Here is a 21177-nt window from a genome sequence, read left to right on the forward strand (position 1 = left end):
TTTTGAATAAATGAAGTAGACATGGCTTGCTGATGAGGGGGAATGAAGAAAGAGAATGACCTTTCAGTTTGGGCCCAAGTAACTAAATGAAAGGTGGTGTGATTTCTTGATGGGAAATCTGGAAGAGACAAAGGGTTAAGGAGTAAAAACAAGAGCTCGGTTTTATACATATTAATTTGACATATTTATTAGAGATCTCAGAGAGGATGTCCAATGAGCAGTTGGATTTGTGAGCCTGGAGCTTAGGGCAGAAGTTGGGGTCAAGAAGAGAAATTTGGGGGGTGCCTGGGTGGCTCAGTCGTTAAGCCTCTGCCTTCGGCTCGGGTCATGGTCCCAGGGTCCTGGGATCAAGCCCCACATCAGGCTCTCTGCTCGGCGGGAAGCCTGCTTCTCCCTCTCCCACTCCCCCTGCTTGTGTTTCCTCTTTCACTATCTCTCTCTCTGTCAAATAAATAAATAAAATCTTTTAAAAAAAATTGGGGGATCTTCATCAGTTATGGATGGTATTTAAAGTCATGAGACAGGGCACCTGGGTGGCTCAGTCATTAAGCGTCTGCCTTCGGCTCAGGTCATGATCCTGGGGTCCTGGGATCGAGCCCCGCATGGGTCTTCCCTGCTCCGCAGGAAGCCTGCTTCTCCCTCTCACACTCCCCCTGTTTGTGTTCCCTCTCTCGCTGTGTCTCTCTCTGTCAAATAAATAAAATCTTTAAAAAAAAAAAAAAAAAAGTCGGGGCACCTGGGTGGCTCAGTCGTTAAGCATCTGCCTTCGGCTCAGGTCATGATCCCAGGGTCCTGGGATCGAGCCCCGCATCAGGCTCCCTGCTCCGCGGGAAGCCTGCTTCTCCCTCTCCCACTCCCCCTGCTTGGGTTCCCTCTCTCGCTGTCTCTCTGTCAAATAAATAAATAAAATCTTGAAAAAAAATAAAGTCATGAGACATAAGTGGTAAGTCTAGATAGAGAATGTCAAAGAATGTGCCTCAAAACATTTAGACCTAAGGAGAAGCCAGGAAAGGAGGGAAAGGGAGCAGCCCTTTAATGGAAGGGAAACCCACAGAGAGCAGGATCCCTGAAAAAAAACCAAAGAAGTGAGAATGATCATGTATGTGTGTCAAATGCTGCTGGGAGAGTAAGATAAGGACAGAGAATTGGCCCCCTATCTGTTGATCTTGGCAAGAATGGACTCATAATGGTATAGAGACAAAAGCATGGTTATAATGGTTTAAGGGGAGAACGGGAGCTGAAAGAGCTATGGGAGCATCTTGCTCCCACTTCTATTAAGTGGTACAGTTAGAAGCAAACCCAAATCTTGACTGTGGTGGTGGTTTAATGGTTATATATATGTCAAAACTTTGATCCAATTGTACATTTTGCAGTTTATTCCCCGACAATTTATTGTATGTGCAGTTTATTGTGTATCAATTATACCTCAGAAAAACTGTTAGCCCCACCACCACACCAAAAATGAACCCAAGCTTCACCACTGTTAGGCGACAGTTCATCGTTTACGACTCTACACTTGATGGCTTTGCGACATATCTCAACACCAGGCCTCTTCCTAAGTAGATGGACTGCGTCTTTCTGCTCCTACCACTTAAAAAACAAAAACAAAGGAAAAAAGGATACCTCTGCTCCTCCGCACTAGCCCGAAATTACTACGTTCAGTACTTAGTCATGCAGCGTCGTGGAGTCACCGGCTCAGGATTCCCCGACAGCCCTAAGTGCTTTGCTGACGTTGTGGGACTAAGCGGACGCCGGCTCCGCCCAGTCCCCGCAGGCACGCCCCCGAGATGACGGCGCGGCGCGCACGTGCACCGCCGAAGGACGGGGCCGGCGGTGGAGAGCCCGCCCCCTTAGGGACCCCACGCTGCCGGAAGCGGAAATAGCGCCCGGCGTCTCCAGAGTAGCTGCAACTGCCACCGAGATGCCGAAGGGACCCAAGCAGCAGCCGCCGGAACCCGAATGGATCGGGGATGGAGAGAGTACGAGCCCCACAGGTGAGGCTGATAGGCAGGGAACCAACGAGGGAGAAAAGGGGAGAAGAGAGTACGCGTGTTTTAGGAAGGGGTCACGGGGTGTGTGACAGACCGGGCCGTGAGGAAGGCCACTGCGCATGCGTATAATGGGGCTGGAAAGTGTTTATCCAGGCCGGAGGGAGTTGGGTGGGAACGAAAGAAAAAGTGCCGGGCTGTCGCGAACGAGTTTCAGTGGGACTGGGCAAGAGACAAGGAAAAACATATGGTGCTTTGGGAGAGATGGGGAGAAATCAGAAAGTCCCCTTTCTCTTTTGGACATCTTCCCCATCATACTGTATTCCACATTCCACAGGGATCTGTAAGCAGTGCCTCATACCCCTCCCACTGCGCGCTCATGCACGCACGCACACATACCACGCCACCCACCCATACCCGCTCGGGGGCGAGGGGATGACTTCCTCTTGAGCTATTGCATAATACACATCAGGTTCATCTGGAGCAGGAGTGTAGTGTAGCTAGCTACTGGGTGTTGGAATGAGAGTTAAGGTTTACTTAAAAGTAGCGAATGTTTGTTGAGCAGCTGCTTTTAATCACGATATGTACTGTGCTTGGGGCCCGGGGAGAAAAAAATACGAAGACATACTCTCAAATTTGAAGGCACTCCAAGGGGAGAGAAAATGGATACAAATAATTACTAGGTACACAGTGACTAATTTTACAAGCATTCATTGGATGCCTCTTGTATACCTGGTAGAGAACTGGGAACGTAGAGATTAAAAAATAAGACTTGCCCCAAAGGGGCACCCAGTTTAATGGAGGGGACAGCATTAATCAGAAAGTAGTTGACGGAGTGATGAATGTACTTGAGAATGCTATGAGACTAGAGCAGAGAGGAGAAGCATCTATTCAGACAGATAGGGTAGGAATGTCCGCATATCCTCTCAGGAATATGTGGTAGCTGAGTTGATTCTGGAAGGATCAGTGTGTGTTAGCCAGGGGAGAAGCATTCCAAGCAGAGGAAGAAGTCTGTGCAAAGGTAAAGACAGGTGAGCCTGGCTGGTTCCCAGTATTGAGTGACTAATGTGATGGGGTTGGAAAGATGTGCAGGAGACAAATAATGGAAGACTTCATACACTATTTTTTTTTTTTTTTAATGAGAGACAGAGAGCATGAGAGGGAGGAGGGTCAGAGGGAGAAGCAGACTCCCTGCCGAGCAGGGAGCCGGATGCGGGACTCGATCCCGGGACTCCAGGATCATGACCTGAGCCGAAGGCAGTCGCTTAACCAACTGAGCCACCCAGGCGCCCTTCATACACTATTCCAAAGACTTTAATCCTGAAGACATTAAGGAGGACTCATTAAAGTGCTTAAGGAATGATCTGATCAACTCATCCCGACAACACTGAGCAGTGGAGAATGGCTTGAATTGGTCAAGATTGGAGGCAGGATGACCATGGAAGAGGCTCTGGCGATGATTTAGGTGAGAAGTAGTAAGAGAGTAAGCCAAGGCAGTGAAGACTAAAGAGTTACTGAGGAAATAGCATTGAGCAGGTCTGAGAACTGACTGAAGGAAGAAAGAAGAAGAAGGACACTCAAGTAACTCAGTGGGTAGTAGACTATTGCTTGAAATCAGGAATGGGCTGTAGGATTGGGAGTGGGAAGAGATAAGGTCAATTTTTGAATGCCAAGTTGGGGATTTCTGGGAAACTTCTAAGGCAGATGGCAAGAAGAGAGATCTTAGGCTGGAAGTAAAGATACAGGTGTGTTGTTGAAACATTGGATGCAGAGAAGTCTGCTAGGGAGAGTATGCAGATTGAAGCCAAAAGAGGACAGAAGACAGGAACCCGAAAGAACCTCAACAATTAAAGGAAGTAAGGGAAGGAGGCAGAAGAGATGAGACTGAAAAAGGTGAGCCGTCAGAGAAACTAGAGGCAGACCAGAAGCAACAAGATCCCTGAAATTAAGTAAAGACAGGAGGGAAGTAAAACACTGACGAGGTGGTAGCATAGAATGTTGCAGAGAAGTATTGCAAAATCAGGACTAAAAATACACTTTTTGGGTTGAGCACCTAAGGGGACATGGCAACTTTGGCAAATTGGATTTGAAGTATGTTCGGAAAGGAGTGGGAAATGAAGCAGAGCTGGTGTGGATTGTACTTTGGAGACTTCTGAAGACAAGGGTAGCAAACAGTAATTGGGCGAGGAGATGTTAAGGTTAAGGGAAGTGTTCTGTTAGGCTTTGGAGTTAGGAGCAGCTTAAGTGGTGTACTGAAGGGGAGGAGCTGTTTGTTAGAGGAGGAGAGATGGAAGATACAGCATTGCTTAAGCCATACTTAGCTTTTTCCTGGACCAAAGTGAGGTTTAAAATTCAAAAGAGATTTAAAGGAAGGAGAGTTGATGTGGTTGTGTTAGGCTTGGGGAGAAATTAGTACCTGGGACGAGTCACTCCTCAGCGTTGTCAAGGTGAGCTGATCATGCCATTCCTTCTTCTGTACGGCAGTGGGTCCTCTGTCTTAATATCTTTAGGATTGGGGCGTCTGAGTGGTGCAGTCGGTTAAGCGTCAGACTCTTGGTTTTGGCTCAGGTCGTGATCTCTGGGTCATGATATCGAGCCCCGAGTCAGGAGTCAGGCTCCGTGCTCAGTGCGGAGTCCGCTTAAGACTCTTTTTCCTCGGGGCGGCTGGCTGGCTCAGTCGGTTAAGCGTCTGCCTTCAGCTCAGGTCATGATCTCAGGGTCCTGGGATCGAGTTCCGCGTCAGGCTCCTTGCTCAGTGGGGGGCCTGCTTCTCCCTCTGCCTGCTGCCCCCGTGCTTGTGCATGTGCCCGCGCACTCTCTCTCTCAAATAAAATCTTAAAAAAAAAAAAAATAACTCTTTCTCCCTCTCTCTCTGCCCCTCCCCCTACACTCTCTTTCTCTAAAATAAATAGAATCTTTAAAGCAACAACAACAAAAATGTCCTTAGGATTAAACTCTTTGGAATAGCATATAATACCTTTCATTATTTTTTCTGCACATCTTTTCAACTCACGATGTGGGGATCAAATTTTGAAATATGTTCTGGATGGAAGACACAGATTAAGCAAAGACAGACTACGTGTGCCTGGGAAAGAGAGGTCAATGTCCAGAACATAGGTGTGGGTAGGGAAACATATAGCAGAAAAGGTAGGATAGGGCCCTTTTAGTTTGCAAAGCCTTAAATTACAGGGATTGTCCTTTGATAACTCCAGTTTTAGGCAGAGTGGATGTTCAGTAAAATGTTCTTGAATAATGGATTACTGTGGACTATGGAATTTTAGCCTAAAAATACTTAATGTGGGGGACGTCTGACTGTCTCAGTTGGCAGAGAATGTGACTCTTGATCTCAGGATCAGGAGTTCAAGCCCTACGTTGGGCATGGAGTCTACCTTAAAAAAAAAGAGAGATGGGGCGCCTGGGTGGCTCAGTCGTTAAGCGTCTGCCTTCAGCTCAGGTCATGGTCCCAGGGTCCTGGGATCGAGCCCCACGTCGGGCTCCCTGCTCCGCGGGAAGAAGCCTCTCCCACTCCCCCTGCTTGTGTTCCCTCTCTCACTGTGTCTCTCTCTGTCAAATAAAAAAATAAGATCTTTAAAAAAAGGGGGGGGGGGCACCTGGGTGGCTCAGTTGGTTGGGCGACTGCCTTCGGCTCGGGTCATGATCCTGGAGTCCCGGGATCGAGTCCCGCATCGGGCTCCCTGCTCGGCGGGGAGTCTGCTTCTCCCTCTGACCCTCCCCCCTCTCATGCTCTGTCTCTCTCATTCTCTCTCTCAAATAAATAAATAAAATCTTAAAAAAAAAAGGGGGGGGGCGCCTGGGTGGCTCAGTCGTTAAGCATCTGCCTTCGGCTCAGGTCATGATCCCAGGGTCCTGGGATCGAGCCCCGCTTCGGGCTCCCTGCTCCGCGGGAAGCCTGCTTCTCCCTCTCCCACTCCCCCTGCTGTGTTCCTGCTCTCGCTATCTCTCTCCCTGTCAAATAAATAAATAAAATCTTTAAAAAAAAAAAAACTTAATGTGGTAGGTAGTAGAAAGCCTTTCTTTCCTTCTTTCTTTCTCTCTCTCTCTCTCTCTCTTTCTTTCTCTTTCTCTTTCTTTCTAGCTAAATGGTTACAGGAGTGCTCCTGGATAGAACTGGATACCAGTGGATGGATGGGATTGTTTGGAGGGGAATATGATGGTGGGTAGGCCTGGACAGGAAGAGAGGTTTTGAGGCTCCTGGTTGCGTCCCTGTCTGATGGGGGCAGGGAGAGAGGAAGTTAGGCAGAGTAGTAGAGGGAGTTGCCTTCAGGGAAACAGGGTTGGATAGAACGCGGGGGCTGGAATTTGTTCAGTCAGGTTTTATATAGGACATCCCACTTTCATCCATGGGAACCCAAGCCAGACAGTCTGTCAGGTTGTTCTCTGGGATGAAAGACTGATGTACAAACAGTTAAATAAAACGCAGTGTGATTTGTGCTAGAATGTGATGTGAGCAGAGAAGGTGGCGCATAGACCCAGATACTCGTTTACTTACCAGAGAGCTCTGTTCACATGATCCTGTGCTTTTCACAAATGATACGGGAAACTGAATTTATAATATTTTTGTCCTACTTTTCCCCTCATGGGCGGCAGGGGTGGGGAGAGGGGACCTTCCCTTCCAGTATATTCTGAGTTAATAAATAGTACCACTAGTGCAACTAATTTTGCCAAGCTAAAAATATAGGAGTCATTGGGGCACCTGGTCGGTGGAGTGTAGGACTCTTGATCTCAGGGTTGTGGGCTTGAGCCCCATGGTGGGTATAGAGATTACTTAAAAATAAATAAAATAATAAAATAAAATAAAATAAATAAAATCTTTAAAAAACAAAAAACATAGGAGTCATCTCTGAATATTGTGGCTGCTTACTCCCCACCTCTGTCTTTACCGTATGAATTCTCCTTCTCCCTTCCACTGCCACCAAGGCACCATTGTCTTTTGTGGGACAGTGCAGATGCCTAGGGAATGATAGAAAATAGTAAAATAGGGTGGAGCCACTGAGAGCTTTGCAGGGAAGGTCATGCTGCTTTGGAATTTGTAGATAAGCATTCACAATGTCTGCTTAACCTTCTAGACAAAGTGGTGAAGAAGGGGAAGAAGGACAAAAAGACCAAAAAAACGGTGAGGAAATGAGGGTTGTGGGTGAGAAACGACCATGGGTGTTTCCAATCAAAATATGACCATGTGGGATACCTGGGTGGCTCAGTTGGTTAAGCATCTGCCTTCAGCTCAGGTCATGATCTCAGGGTCCTGGGATCGAGTTCTGCATCGGGCTCCCTGCTCAGCGGCGAGTCTGCTTCTCCCTCTCCCTCTGTGATCTCTCTCACTTTTGCTCTCTCAAATAAATAAAATCTTAAAAAAAAAAAAAAATATATGGCCATGTGAAGGAGGTGGGGGGTTCAAGGGAGGAGGAAAGATCTTGTCAAGAGAGGAAGGAAGGTGAGAGTGGACTGGAGGGTCAGTGGGCCTGTGTGTGGCAGAGAAGGGCTTGGTTGGTCTCAGAGACACATTTACCTGTATCTTAATTCCTTTGCAGTTCTTTGAGGAGCTAGCTGTAGAAGACAAACAGGCTGGGGAAGAAGAGAAAGTGCTCAAGGAGAAGGAGCAACAGCAACAGCAGGTTCAAGTGTTAGGGGGTCCATCCACCAGCCCCTGCCTAGCCCACGTTGGTTCCCTGAGCTCATGGGGAACTCTCTCAGGCAGAGATGCAGCAGGGGACTGGGCTTACTCTGTTTTCCTTTCAGCAGCAAAAAAAGAAACGAGACACCCGAAAAGGCCGGCGAAAGAAGGATGTGGATGATGATGGAGAAGAGAAAGAGCTCATGGAGCGTCTTAAGAAGCTCTCTGTGCCAGCCAGTGATGAGGAGGATGAGGGTAAATAAATGACCTGAGGGGAAATGGGTTCCCAGAATCCCTGAATCATGAATAGTAAAGTGCCTCATTCCTTGTTCTTTGAGTTGGATTAGACTGAAGAACCAGACATTATAATCATTTCCTACCTCATCGTCTCCCCTTATCATTTCAGTCCCTGCCCCCGTACCCCGAGGAGGGAAGAAAACTAAGGTAAGCCATATGTGTTGTAAACAGGGACCCCAAGGGGGCAACCTTGACCATCCCACTGACTTCTCTGGCCCTTTCATTCTCTAGGCTGGTAATGTTTTTGCAGCCCTGATTCAGGATCAGAGTGAGGGTGAAGAGGAAGAAGAAAAACATCCTCCTAAGCCTGCCAAGCTGGAGAAGAATCGGATCAATAAGGTGAAAGTGGCAGCTCTGCTGGTCACTCCCACCCCACGTAGCGCCTTCTGGCTGTGGTGTGATAATTGCTTTGCTTTTTTCCCTGCGTTTATTTATTTAAATTTTTATTTTTTTTAAGATTTATTTTTAAGTAATCTCTACACCCAAGTGGGGCTTGAACTCACAACCCTGAGATCAAGAGTCACATGTTCCACTGACTGAGCCAGCCAGGCCGCCCTTTTCCTGCTTATAAACCAGTTCTTGTAGGGGTATCTGGGTGGTTCAGTTGGGTAAGCATCCAGCTCTTGATCTCAGCTCAGGTCTTGGTCTCAGGGTCGTGGGTTCAAGCCCTGCAAGTTTAAGCCCTGCTTTGGGCTCCATACTGGGCATGAACCCTGCTAATTAATTAATTAATTAATTCATACATACGTACAAACTAACTAACAAGTTCCTCTAGGTCTGTCTTCCTGACACTATCAAATTAGCTTTTTAATATCTATTCTCATCACTCAGAAGTCTGCAATGATTCTGTGGCCTTCAGACTCAAAATCTGAAACAAAGGACCTCAAGTCTTTGCTCTTCCACTTGGACCCTTCTGCAGGGTTACTTGGGATTCTTCCATGTGTGTGTTTTAGATCAGCCTGTTCATACCTCAGCATTCATTTCTATGTCTTTTGAAGCATTTTTTGGAGGCTTTTGTTTGTTCGTTTTAAGTAATTTTTATATCCAATTACATCCAAAACCCCAAAGTCAAGAATCACATGCTCTACCAACTGAGCCAGCCAGACACCCTGAAGCCTTTCTTTGTTCTTTATGCTGTGTCTTCCCTTTTCCTTCGAATGCCTTTTCCAAGCTCAACATCCATTATCTCCTCTCAAGATTTGCCCTCTGAAGCCCTCCAGTGCTAGTGCCACCCCACCCACATTGCTTGTTTTCCTGATTTCACGGTCCCTTAGCTTTGCTAACATCATCTAATTAGCTCTTCACTGTTACATCTCAAGCCGGAAGCTAGGGTTTTCCTAGATCTCGTTTTGTTTTCAGCAGCACTTGGTATAGTTAATTCCCAGTTCTAGATTCCTTAGAAATGCTTAGTAAAGGGGCACCTGGGTGGCTCAGTCAGTTAAGCGGCTGCCTTTGGCTCAGGTCATGATCCCAGGGTCCTGGGATCGAGCCCCGTGTCGGGCTCCCTGCTTAGCGGGGAGCCTGCTTCTCCCTCTCCTCCTGCCTGCCTCTCTGCCTACTTGTGCTCTCTGTCTCTCTGTCAAATAAATAAATAAAATCTTAAAAAAAAAAAAATGCTTAGTAAACAACAAGGTAGTAAATTAATTTTCTGTCTGTGTGTGTTCTCCAGGCTGTATCTGAGGAACAACAGCCTGGGCTGAAGGGCAGAAAGGGAAAGGAAGAGAAGTCAAAGGGGAAGGCCAAGGTGAGGGAGTATTGGCAGGAGGAGGGTCCCCTGCTGGCTCTCAGGAATTAGAACATTTCATCAGACCTGCTGTCTTCCCTGTTAGCCTCACAATAAATTTGCTGCTCTGGACAATGAAGAGGAGGAAGATGAAGAAGAAGAAATAACAAAAGAAAAGGAGCCACCCAGACAAGGGAAGGAGAAGGCCAAGAAAGCAGAGCAGGTGTGTATTTTGGTGTTGGGAAAAGATGGGCTGAGGGACTAGCACTCTGTGGCCCTTGTTTTGGGGAGGGGAGGAGAACCTGGGGGTGTTTTTACTACTACAGGAGTTGACAACCATCTGTAAAGGGCTACATAGTAAATATTTCTGGCTTTGTGGACCACATACCATCTCTGATGCATATTCTTTTTTTTAAAACGACTCTTTGAAAATGTAAAACCGGGGCACCTGGGTGGCTCAGTTGGTTAAGCGACTGCCTTCGGCTCAGGTCATGATCCTGGAGTCCCTGGATCGAGTCCCGCATCGGGCTCCCTGCTCGGCAGGGAGTCTGCTTCTCCCTCTGACCCTCCTCCCTCTCATGCTCTCTGTCTCTCATTCTCTCTGTCTCAAATAAATAAATAAAATCTTTAAAAAAAAAAAAGAAAGAAAGAAAATGTAAAACCATTCTTAGCTTGTGGGCCATATAAAAATAGGCATCAGGTAAGCTTTGGCCCATGCCCCATTCAGCTCTTGATTCAGAGAGGAAAGGACCCTGGTGTTAGCCTCAGATGATCTGGGTTCTGGCTCTGCCATTCACCAGCTGTGTGACCTTTGCACCTCAGGGGGCTCAGTTGTCTGTGTGATCTAGTGATTTGTGAGGTCCCTGCACCTCTAGCACTTTCTGATTCTGGATTCACATAGATCACTCAGTGCTGTATGTTAGGGTTCCTGGACCTTTTCTTTGCATGTTAGCATGTAAGCCACAGAAATTCATTTGATACATGAAGAAAGGAACCTGTTTCATTTATTCCCCTCCCTCCCAGTGGTATGGGTAGTTAAATTTGTAGGTATGTAGAATTGTTAATATTTTATACATGCATGTTCATACCATTTGTCTTATATAATTCCTGGTGGCAGAAGTGGCTGAAGGACTCGAGGGAGCCCAGGGGTGTGTATGAGAGCGAGAGCACCCAGCAAGATATTTCAGGACTCGGGGTGGAGAAGGAACAAGCTGTGGGACTGGGTGAATGACATGAAATCTGAGTTCTAGAAGGAGTCTCTTGTTTTTTTATCACCCCCTGGTTCTCACAGGGTTCAGAGGAAGAAGAAGAGGAAGAAGAGGAAGGGGAGTCTAAGGCTGATGATCCTTATGCTCACCTTAGCAAAAAGGAGAAGAAAAAGCTGAAGAAACAGGTAAGACCTTGGTCGATGTTAGGAGCATTTGGTTTTTTTAATATTTCAGTGGGGGTGGGTAGTGCACCTGGCTGGCTCAGTCGTTAGAGTATGCGACTCTTGATCTTGGGGTTGTAACTTCAAGCCCCGCCTTGGGCATAGAGATTACTTAAAATCTTTAAAAACATATGTTTTCAAATAGGGGATCTCTGAATTGGGAGGGCAAGAAAAGAGAGCTTCGGGGGTTACTGCAAGAAAAACAGTTGGAATAAGGAAAGAAGTGTATCCTGTTAGCTTTTTTTTTTTGGTGGCTGATGACATGTGACTGTGTTGTGACGGATAACTGGCAGACAGTGGCCTCATAAGTGATTTTCCTTCCTTCTCAGATGGAGTACGAGCGCCAGGTGGCTTCATTAAAAGCAGCCAATGCTGCTGAAAATGATTTCTCCGTGTCCCAAGCAGAGATGTCCTCCCGCCAAGCCATGTTAGAAAATGCATCTGACATTAAGGTAAGGTCTGAGGGAGCTCCCGCCCAACCATTTTGCTCAGGGAAGTGCCACCTTTCCCTGAGTAGCCATGGCAGCCGAGGAAGTAAGGTATGAGTGGCTTAGTCCACTGGAAGAAAGCTGGGAGGGGTGTTCCATACCTTGAGTTCTGCCACCTTCAGCGAGAAAATAAGAAAATCAACAGAAGTAGAGGGGTCCGCCCTTGGGGGCTAAGTAGGGTGGGATGGGCTAGACTGGCTTAGAATCTGGGAGACTGGGCGCCTGGGTGGCTCAGTTGGTTAAGTGACTGCCTTCGGCTCAGGTCATGATCCTGGAGTCCCGGGATCGAGTCCCGCATCAGGCTCCCTGCTCAGCAGGGAATCTGCTTCTCCCTCTGACCCTTCTCCCTCTCATGCTCTCTGTCTCTCGTTCTCTCTCTCGCAAATAAATAAAATCTAAAAAAAAAAAAAAAAAAAAAAAGAATCTGGGAGACTGCTGTCCAAAGCAGTGGACAGGAAGGAGACCAGCGTGGTGAGGAGAGGGCCATGCTGGAGCTGTCTGTCAGAGGCTTCTCAGCAGGGAGAAAGTTGCAGCTGCTGTGTGAGAGGGGGGCTCTCATATACTTACTCCTTCCCTCTGCCACTGTTTCCCTGATGACGACAGCTGGAAAAGTTCAGTATCTCGGCCCACGGCAAGGAGTTATTTGTCAACGCAGACCTGTACATCGTAGCTGGCCGCCGCTACGGGCTAGTGGGGCCCAATGGGTAAGGAGAGGGGCTGGAGCTGTACAGGGGAAGGGGCTGGAAGGAAAATAAGAAAATTTTCAGGGGTGGCTTGGTCCCAGTAGTTCTCATTCCCCAGCAAGGGCAAGACCACTCTCCTCAAGCATATCGCCAACCGGGCCTTGAGCATCCCTCCCAACATCGACGTGCTGCTGTGTGAGCAGGGTGAGGCCAGTGGTGGGACAGGGGCTTGTGGGGGAAGTGAAGCGGGTCTGAGGGGTGGGCAGTTGGGGGAGAAGAGTCAACCAAGAATAGAAGAAATTGTGGTTATGGTGGGGCAAGCGTTCTGGGGGAGATTGGGGACAGGGAGATGGATGCTAAGGAGAGGAGAGACTAGAGAATATTTTATTTGGAACAAGTACAAAGTGTTGGGCAAGGTCAGGCAAACCAGAAATAGAGCGGAAGGAAAGAAGGAATGGGAGTCTTGGCTCTCTGGGTGACCTGTCTGTTCTCCCCTTGCCCCCCAGAGGTGGTAGCAGATGAGACGCCAGCCGTGCAGGCTGTTCTTCGAGCTGACACCAAGCGACTGAAGCTGCTGGAAGAGGAGCGACGGCTCCAGGGGCAGCTGGAGCAGGGAGACGACACAGCTGCTGAGAGGCTAGAGAAGGTAGAGGACATGGCGCAGGGGACATGGGCTAAGTCTTGGGGGTTTCTGGAACCTTCAGACATGTGTCCTCTTCTCCCTCCTCCAGGTGTATGAGGAATTGCGGGCGACTGGGGCAGCAGCTGCAGAGGCCAAAGCCCGGCGGATCCTGGCTGGTCTGGGCTTCGACCCTGAAATGCAGAATCGGCCCACACAGAAGTTCTCGGGGGGTTGGCGCATGCGTGTCTCCCTGGCCAGGTGGGCCACCCACATCACCACCCTCCCCCTTCCAGCCTCCATCTGCTGGGGGGCTTTCCCTTCTTCCCGTTCTAAGGCCAGGAGGGAGTTTTAAGGCTTTCTACTTCCTCCCATATTGTCTGCATTATCAGACTCAAGATCTTTCCTCCCTACCTGGTAGTACATTTTCAATGACATCTCCTGCACAGGAGCTTCTCTGAGGAGAGATGGGGAAGGAGTGTTCTGTGGGATTTTCTGAGCAAAGACCTTCCTACCCCGATCCTACATTCTGCCACCCCACCCTCTAGGGCGCTGTTCATGGAGCCCACACTGCTGATGTTGGATGAGCCCACTAACCACCTGGACCTCAATGCTGTCATCTGGCTCAATAAGTGCGTCACCCTCGATTACAGTCTTTGTGTCATTGGTTCCCATTCTGTCCTTGTCTCCTCTAGCTGTTCACACTCTGTCCTTACAGTCTAGCACTTCCTCTTTTCCTCCCTTTTTTCATTGTCTGTCTACTTCCCCTGACTTAACCCTAACCTGACCATTGTGACATGTCCACACTCTTTTCCAAAACCCAGCTACCTCCAGGGCTGGCGGAAGACATTGCTCATCGTCTCCCATGACCAGGGCTTCCTGGATGATGTCTGCACTGATATTATCCATCTTGATGCCCAGCGGCTCCATTACTATCGGGGCAATTACAGTAAGTAGGATCATTTGTAGGAGGAGGAAAGAGATGAGGCCTCAAGAAAGGGCCTCAGAGGAAGGCCGCATAGGGATGTAGTGATAAGCTAAGTCTTCAGAGTCTAGACAGTGATGCCCCCCTCTGTCCTTACTGGTCCCAGTTGTCCCTCTGCTCGGGAGAAAGACAATGGTTGATGCTCATCCTCCTTTTCTGCCGTAGTGACCTTCAAGAAGATGTATCAGCAGAAGCAGAAAGAACTGCTGAAGCAGTATGAGAAGCAGGAGAAAAAGCTGAAGGAGCTAAAGGCAGGTGGCAAGTCCACCAAGCAGGCGGTGAGCACCTGGGGATCTTCCTGGCCTGGGGGGGCTCTTCTGTCAGTACGGAGAAAGGGGGGCCTCTGGGACACCACCCTTCATTTCAGGGACTGCTGTGAAGGGTGCGGATTTCTCCTTTTCCCCTTCCTTTCCAGGAAAAGCAAACAAAGGAAGCCCTGACTCGAAAGCAGCAGAAATGCCGGAGGAAAAACCAGGATGAGGAATCACAAGAGGCTCCGGAGCTCCTGAAGCGCCCCAAGGACTACACTGTGCGCTTCACTTTCCCTAACCCCCCGCCGCTCAGCCCTCCTGTGCTGGGTCTGCACGGTGAGCGGCTGCAGAGTCCGGCAGCACAGGGCGCAAGCATGTGCACCCCACGTCCTCCACCCAGCATGGGATCCATTCCTCTTCAAGGCCAGGACAGGACCTTCAGGGGGACCCTGAACAGAAAGTGAATCACTTCTTTTCCTGGTTCTCAGGTGTGACGTTTGGTTATGAGGGGCAGAAACCACTCTTCAAGAATCTGGATTTTGGCATTGACATGGACTCAAGGAGTGAGTTGGTGTCGAGTGCTTGGGGATGGGGAGCTGGACTGCAGGGACAGTTTCTGGGGACCTCTTTAACTACCTGTCTTCCTCCTTGCAGTCTGCATCGTGGGCCCTAACGGCGTGGGGAAGAGCACCCTGCTCCTGCTGCTGACGGGCAAGCTGACACCCGTAAGTCCTGGAGCCAGGACAGGAGAGCGGGACAAGTGTGAAAAGGCGCTGTTCACCAGATGCTAGAAGCAGGGAGCCCCCTTCTGTGCTGGAGATTTTAATACGGAACTCACCATCGAGGACTCACTGTCCTGAGAGGTGCTATAGAGGAGAACACTGTAGATCAGCGTCGGAGGGGAGAGCCAGGAGAAGAGGAGCTGGACTGGGGGTACCCCTCCCCCACGTGTGTTTTGGTTATACGAGAAATGCAAGTCCATTATAGAATGCTTAGAAATTGCATTAAGTCAGAGAAAACTCTAGAGATCACTGGTATTAATTTTGATGGATTGCTTTTTCTTTTTTCTCTGCAAATGTGCATATAATTTTTTTTTTTAACAAAAATGGGCTCTCAGATGAATTGTTTTACAGCTAGTTCTTTCAGGTAATATACATTAAGCATTTTTCCATGCCAGTAGTTATCTGTGTCTTTTGTGGGTCTACTATGATTTATTTGATGTCAGTCACTTCGATCATTTCTGTTTTTTCACTGAAGGTCAGTTGTATAGTAAATATTCTTACCGTATGTGTTCATGAATGTAGTGTTTTTTTAGGATATCCTCCTTAGAATTGCTTTTAGGACTTTTACAACACACTGCCATACTGTGCTTTAGATTGGTTGTAGCCCTCTTTACTCCCTCCAGGAAAGTGTTGAGAAGGGCCCTTTTCTTCACACACCACACGGTGTTTTTAGATCCTCTCACAAACTGTCTCTTAACCCCTATCTGAGGCTGAAAAAGATGCCATTGGTGGGTCTTCCTGGGTGGGAAGGGGGTGTTCTTTGGTTGTGGTCAGTCCGCTCCTGGTTCTGAATCTGTGCTTTTTGTCTCCCCTCTTTATTCTCCTTTCACTGCCCTTTGGCTCTGTGCTCTTCTCCTTTCTCGGGTGTGCCATTGTCACATTAGGGAGAACATCCGGGTTCCCTTTCCTGCATGGACTACCGATTCCGGTATCTGTCTCCCCTTCAGAAAAGTTGGGATATGGAGCGGCAGCACCTCTCCCCTTTTCCTTATCTCCCCACATACTTTTTCCTTGCAGACTCGTGGAGAAATGAGAAAGAACCACCGGCTGGTAAGTTGGCTTTGGAAATTAAGGAATAAAGAGTCTGAGAGAGGAAGTATGATTTTCACAGACCACCTCCCTCTCTTGGGCAGAAAATTGGCTTCTTCAACCAGCAGTATGCAGAGCAGCTGCGCATGGAGGAGACGCCCACTGAGTATCTGCAGCGGGGCTTCAACCTGCCCTACCAGGATGCCCGGAAGTGCCTGGGCCGCTTTGGCCTTGAGAGTCACGCCCACACCATCCAGATCTGCAAACTCTCTGGTACCACTGTAGGGGGCTAGGGAAGGTGTCGTCCTCCTTAATTTTCACACTTCCAGACTATACTTTGAGTCAGAAGAGAAGAGGGGCTACGACTTGGGGAATCTCTGCATACACACATTCAGCTTATCTTCAGAAACATAAGGCAGTGGGCGCCTGGGTGGCTCAGTTGGTTAAGCGACTGCCTTCGGCTCAGGTCATGATCCTGGAGTCCCTGGATCGAGTCCCGCATCGGGCTCCCTGCTCGGCGGGGAGTCTGCTTCTCCCTCTGACCCTCCCCCCTTTCATGTACTCCCTCTCTCTTATTCTCTCTGTCTCAAATAAATAAATAAAATCTTTAAAAAAAAAAAAGAGAAACATAAGGCAGTGAAGTGTGATGGCCCTCCTCTTTCCTTTGCTACAGGTGGGCAGAAAGCCCGAGTTGTGTTTGCTGAGCTGGCTTGTCGGGAGCCTGATGTCCTCATCTTGGTGAGTGAGGTGGACTGCGGGGGGGGCTAAATGTGACAGTAATGAAAGGAATTGTAATGCTTGGTCACGGAATGTCTCCTCCGTAGGACGAACCCACCAATAACTTGGACATCGAGTCTATTGATGCTCTCGGGGAAGCCATCAATGAATACAAGGGCGGTAAGTTGGCTCAGGGTGTGCCCTCTTCCTTTCCTTGGGGACCAGGCTGTAGTGTCCCTTCGCCAGAGCTCCCTTCTTTCAGGTTCTGATTCCCCTCTGCCGCCTCCCTCCCTGCCCTCCATTCTCTCATCTTTTTTCAAAGCTGTGATTGTCGTCAGCCACGATGCCCGACTCATCACAGAAACCAACTGCCAGCTGTGGGTGGTGGAGGAGCAGAGTGTTAGCCAGATCGATGGTGACTTCGAGGACTATAAACGGGAAGTGTTGGAGGCCCTGGGCGAAGTCATGGTCAACAGACCCCGAGAGTGAGTTTTCCTTCTGGAAGTCTCCTGAACGACAAGCTTGCGTGGCCTACAAGTCCCCTGTTGTCTCCCTTTCTCCGCTTGGACACCTTCCTCTGGTCTGCAGCTGACCCAGCAGCTACTTAGGCACAGGAAGGCGGAGCATGATCTTGATGTGACCAGGGTACCACTTTGATCGGTTCCTTTTCTCTGAAAGACCAGTCTTGTTTCAGTTTTCTTCAGATAACTAAGCTGGCCTTATCGTTGACGTCCCTCCGTATACAGAGGTGACCTTCACTGTGTAGGCTCCATCCAGCCAAGCTTAAGTGGCCAGTTGTCTCGAGACGCTTTTATCATTAAGAACCCTGCCTCTGGTCCACCTGAAAGCTTCAGGCCCAGCTGGTCTCCTGGTCTCTGAGTGGTGCTGCTCGTTTCTGGTGGATTTAATTTTGACTTACCGACACAAACAGCTGTTGCAGTGCAGTGCTGGAGGCAGGTTCTGAGGTTCTCAGCCCAGGGTTTGGTGCCTGCAGTCACTTGTCTAGTTGGGGACTTGGGGGCAGGAAAGAATTGCCACTCAACTTGAATCTCCCTTTACAAGGGGAAGAAATAAAGGAGTTGTTGCCGCTTAGCTGTTTGGAGATTTCGTGGGAATTGGGACTGTTCTCCGTTTTTATTTGCTTTTTGTCTGTTTGCTAGCAGCGTTCGGTATCCACTCTTCCCCACTAATACTGTTGGCTCTAACTTGCAGTCTTAATGCATTTTAGATGGTGCTTGCTGTTTGAGGGGCCTCCCTCCCTTCCTCCAACCCTTCAGGCAGTAAGGAAAAGGTTCATCCCTTCCATCTGGGACTCTTGGGCCTCTCACTGTCCAAGCTCTGCCCTGTGGCAGAGTACCGATCCTCTCAAAAGTTTCTGAGTCAACCATTGTGTACAGCACTGTGGGGTATACAAAAAGGAAAAGACAAGGTCTACATCCATCAATAGTGTAGCTACAGAAGACTTAGAAAATGAGACTTGAGCGTAAAGGTGATTTAGTTAGTTGTCCAATGTGTGGTACTCTAGATTCTGTAAGTTGCCATATGCTCATAGAAGGGAAAGATTATCCAGAACTTGATTATTTGACTGACAGGATCACTTCAGGGTGGGCCTTTTAAAAAAGAAGAGGAATTTGAATAATGAGAGAATAGGGAGCTATTTTTGGAATCTGGGAAAAGAGCAGACCGAAGGCCTGGAAAGAAGAAAAAACTATTTTGGGAGTTAATGAGAAAGCATGGCTGGTGTGGCCATTTTTCTTGCTAGAGTTAGTTTGGAGAGGTAGCTTTGGAAAATAACCAGTGGCGAGTGGTTGGTGAGTTTAGGTGGTGGTGTGACTGTTAGAAGCATGTGAAGTGGAGCCCATGACTTGTTGCAAGTGAGGTAGCTAATGCTTAAGTGGGCTATGGGAGGGATGGGGAGGAAAGGACAGGAGAGAGGTGTGGGAATTGGGGAGAATTCCAGAAGAGAATGATCTGATGTGTCCAGCTCCAGAGGGAATATGAGGAGCTGTTTGGTTAAGACTTAGCATGGACATCTATTTTTGGTGAACTATTTTTTGACCATGTGAATAAATAATGGGCGTGAAGGACAGATTTTATACTGGAAGTGCAGGTTTGGTGTGGAGATATCATTGTTAGGAAACACCTCAAATTAGAGAGGAACCATCCCTCTTATGGAATTTGAGGGGAAAAAAATCAGGGTCTTGAACCAAGCACCTGAGTAAGATGTTTCATGTAAAGTAATTTCCACACTTCTGTGAAGTAAATCTGTCACAGAACAGTGGGAGCCAGGGTTCAAGTCCACTTACTAATGGCATGATACTGGACAGGATACTTCACCTCTTGGTACCTCTTTCCTCATCTGTGAAATGAAGATGATAAAAAATACCTACCTCATAGGGTTATTAAGGGATTAGATACGTAATTATTTTGTAAAGTGCTTTAAATTTTTGCTTTTGTTACATGTGTTTCACGTTACACATTACACTTAAAATTTTCAGTTCACTAGTCTAGAGGAGATGATACGTAAAATATGTAGGACTGTTATTTATAAAATGAATGCCAAAATTTTGCATTTCAAGTTTTTGATCACTAATTTCACTGCAAGTACTTCAGGTGCTCCAAAATAGCTCCTGTCCGTGGACACAAATTGCACTTTTTCCTTCAATATACATACTTAATAATGGAATTATTAATAATGCACTTAAATATGGGCCAAAGGCTCCTCCTCCTCCAAAAAAAAAAAAAAAAGCAGCAAAGAAATTAAATGCAAAAACAAAACAAAAAAAGCAAAAAAAAAAAAAAAAAGAAATTAAATGCAAGAAGAACAAAAAAGGTGTGCCTGGATGGCTTAGTCAGTTGAATGTCCAACTCTTGCTTTTGGCTCAGGTTGTGATCTTAGGGTTGTGAGACCGAGCCCCGCGTTGGGCTCCCCGCTCAGCACAGAGTCTGCTTGGGATTCTCTCTCCCTCTGCCCATCCTCCTGCTTGTGTGCGCACACAAGTGCACACTCTTTCTCTCTGCCTCAAATAAATAAATCTTTTAAAACCATACAGTTTACATGGTACAGTATATATGGGTAACCCAAAGCCTGGAAAATGGGATTTTGTTAACAGAATTAAATATTCATAAGCAACTTTTGTTTTCTGTAAGTCATGCACTAATGTACATAATAAGTACCATAGAAATGTTTTTGAAAAGCAGAGTCTTCTGCACACCTTCCTAATGAAATGAAGACTCAGAGGACAGGGACCTGCCCACAGTGACCCACCCTCAACGGAGAGGGTTGTTGCTGATATGATGGCTCTTGGGGTTTTTTTGTTTGGTTGGTTTTGTTTTTTTTTTTTAAAGATTTTATTTATTCATTCGAGACACAGAGATAGAGAGCGCATGAGCAGGGGGAGAAGCAGAGGGAGAAGCAGGCTCCCCGCTGAGCCAGGAGCCAGACGTGGGGCTCGATTCCAAGACCCCGGGATCACGACCTGAGCCGAAGGCAAATGCTTAACCATCTGAGCCACCCAGGCGCCTTTTTGTTTGTTTTTTTGCTTTTATGATGGCCCTTGTTTATCTGACTCCAGTATCCTGGACCTCTTCACTCTTTGTGTAAAATGTGGACAAGGTGACCAAAGCATGAGTCCTGGAGGGGCATGAGAACCAGGATAGCACTGTTTTAGGAACACACAGGGGGGTTTTAGGGAACAGTGTCGTACTACAATTGGAAAAGTGAAAACCAGGAGAGAGCCCTGTGGCCATACAGCACTCAAACGAGGCCTGGGAGTGTCTGAAATTGCCGTTGTGTGGCCAGTGCTAAATGCAACAACGGAGACACTTGAACTAGCTGCTCTAGGGTAGTGGTTTTCACAGTGTCCCGGGCCAGCAGCATGAGCGTCACCTGGGAGTCTGTTAGTGCAAAGATAGGAACTCTGGTGCCTTTAGAGCATGTCAAAGGAAACATGGTGCTAGGAAAGTAGGGGGTCATCTTTAAATCACGTGACTAAGGAAGACATCTCAGGAAGTAACGTTAAAGCCAAGGCCTGAAGGTGGTGAAGGAACTAGGTGAGTGGGAAGGAAGAGCCCTGGGGAATGTGCAGAGGCCCTGAAGCTGGGAGGAGCTTGACATAGGCAAGATATGTGGCTTGAACTTAAGCAGGGGGGCCAGGACGCTCCAGGCTTGTAAGTCTTGATGGGGGTGGGACACAATTTGAGGAGCAATGGGAGGCCACTGGCATCTGCACAGTGGTGAGAATTGATCTGTTTTCATTTTTACAAAAATTGTTCTGGTTGCTGGGTGGAGGACACAGGAGATACTGAGAGAAGGGTTGAGCCTTGGAAAAGAGCTACCCTTCTTCCTCTAAGAAAATGTAGACTCCGATATTTTCAGGTGAAGGGGAAATGGTGCTCACATTGAATGGGGCTCACTCAGGAGTTTTGGTGCCAGACGAGCAGCACTAAGTGTTGAGTTGGTGCTAGCAATTTGTACTGAGCCAAGATGGTAGGATTTCGTGTTTTTGCAACATTAGGTTTACTGCCCAAGAGTAGGAATGGGAGAATTAGAAC

At 47.8% G+C, this 21177-nt stretch overlaps 1 protein-coding gene and 1 long non-coding RNA gene across 5 annotated transcripts; one reads left to right on the top strand and one right to left on the bottom strand.

Annotated features, from left to right (window-relative positions):
* Window positions 1-1848: 1848 nt before the first annotated feature.
* On the top strand, window positions 1849-17715 carry ABCF1 (ATP binding cassette subfamily F member 1). 4 transcript variants are annotated; one of them, XM_064597296.1, is made up of 25 exons: window positions 1861-1994; window positions 7076-7122; window positions 7538-7621; window positions 7746-7875; window positions 8027-8064; window positions 8149-8256; window positions 9587-9661; window positions 9747-9863; window positions 10932-11033; window positions 11399-11521; window positions 12161-12261; window positions 12359-12444; window positions 12747-12886; window positions 12972-13120; window positions 13408-13491; window positions 13684-13808; window positions 14010-14122; window positions 14260-14431; window positions 14584-14658; window positions 14750-14820; window positions 15895-15927; window positions 16011-16179; window positions 16580-16644; window positions 16731-16803; window positions 16946-17715. In XM_064597296.1, exons 1-25 carry the CDS (start codon window positions 1922-1924, stop codon window positions 17110-17112), a joined length of 2520 nt encoding a protein of 839 aa, XP_064453366.1. In that variant the 5' UTR covers window positions 1861-1921; the 3' UTR covers window positions 17113-17715. The 4 variants fall into 4 exon arrangements, with proteins under 4 accessions (XP_064453368.1, XP_064453369.1, XP_064453366.1 ...); XM_064597297.1 differs by having other exon boundaries at window positions 7749-7875; XM_064597298.1 differs by lacking the exon at window positions 7076-7122 and having other exon boundaries at window positions 1849-1994.
* On the bottom strand, window positions 4705-12253 carry LOC135365539 (uncharacterized). Its single transcript, XR_010413560.1, has 3 exons — window positions 12125-12253; window positions 7195-7353; window positions 4705-4822 (listed from the first exon to the last, which is right to left on the bottom strand). It is a non-coding gene; the product is annotated as an uncharacterized LOC135365539 (long non-coding RNA).
* Window positions 17716-21177: the final 3462 nt, after the last annotated feature.

This window comes from Mirounga angustirostris, unplaced genomic scaffold (genome assembly GCF_029215605.1).
Source record: "Mirounga angustirostris isolate CCGP_5_RB_7025 unplaced genomic scaffold, mMirAng1.0.hap1 SCAF_8, whole genome shotgun sequence".
Lineage (NCBI taxonomy): Eukaryota > Metazoa > Chordata > Mammalia > Carnivora > Phocidae > Mirounga > Mirounga angustirostris.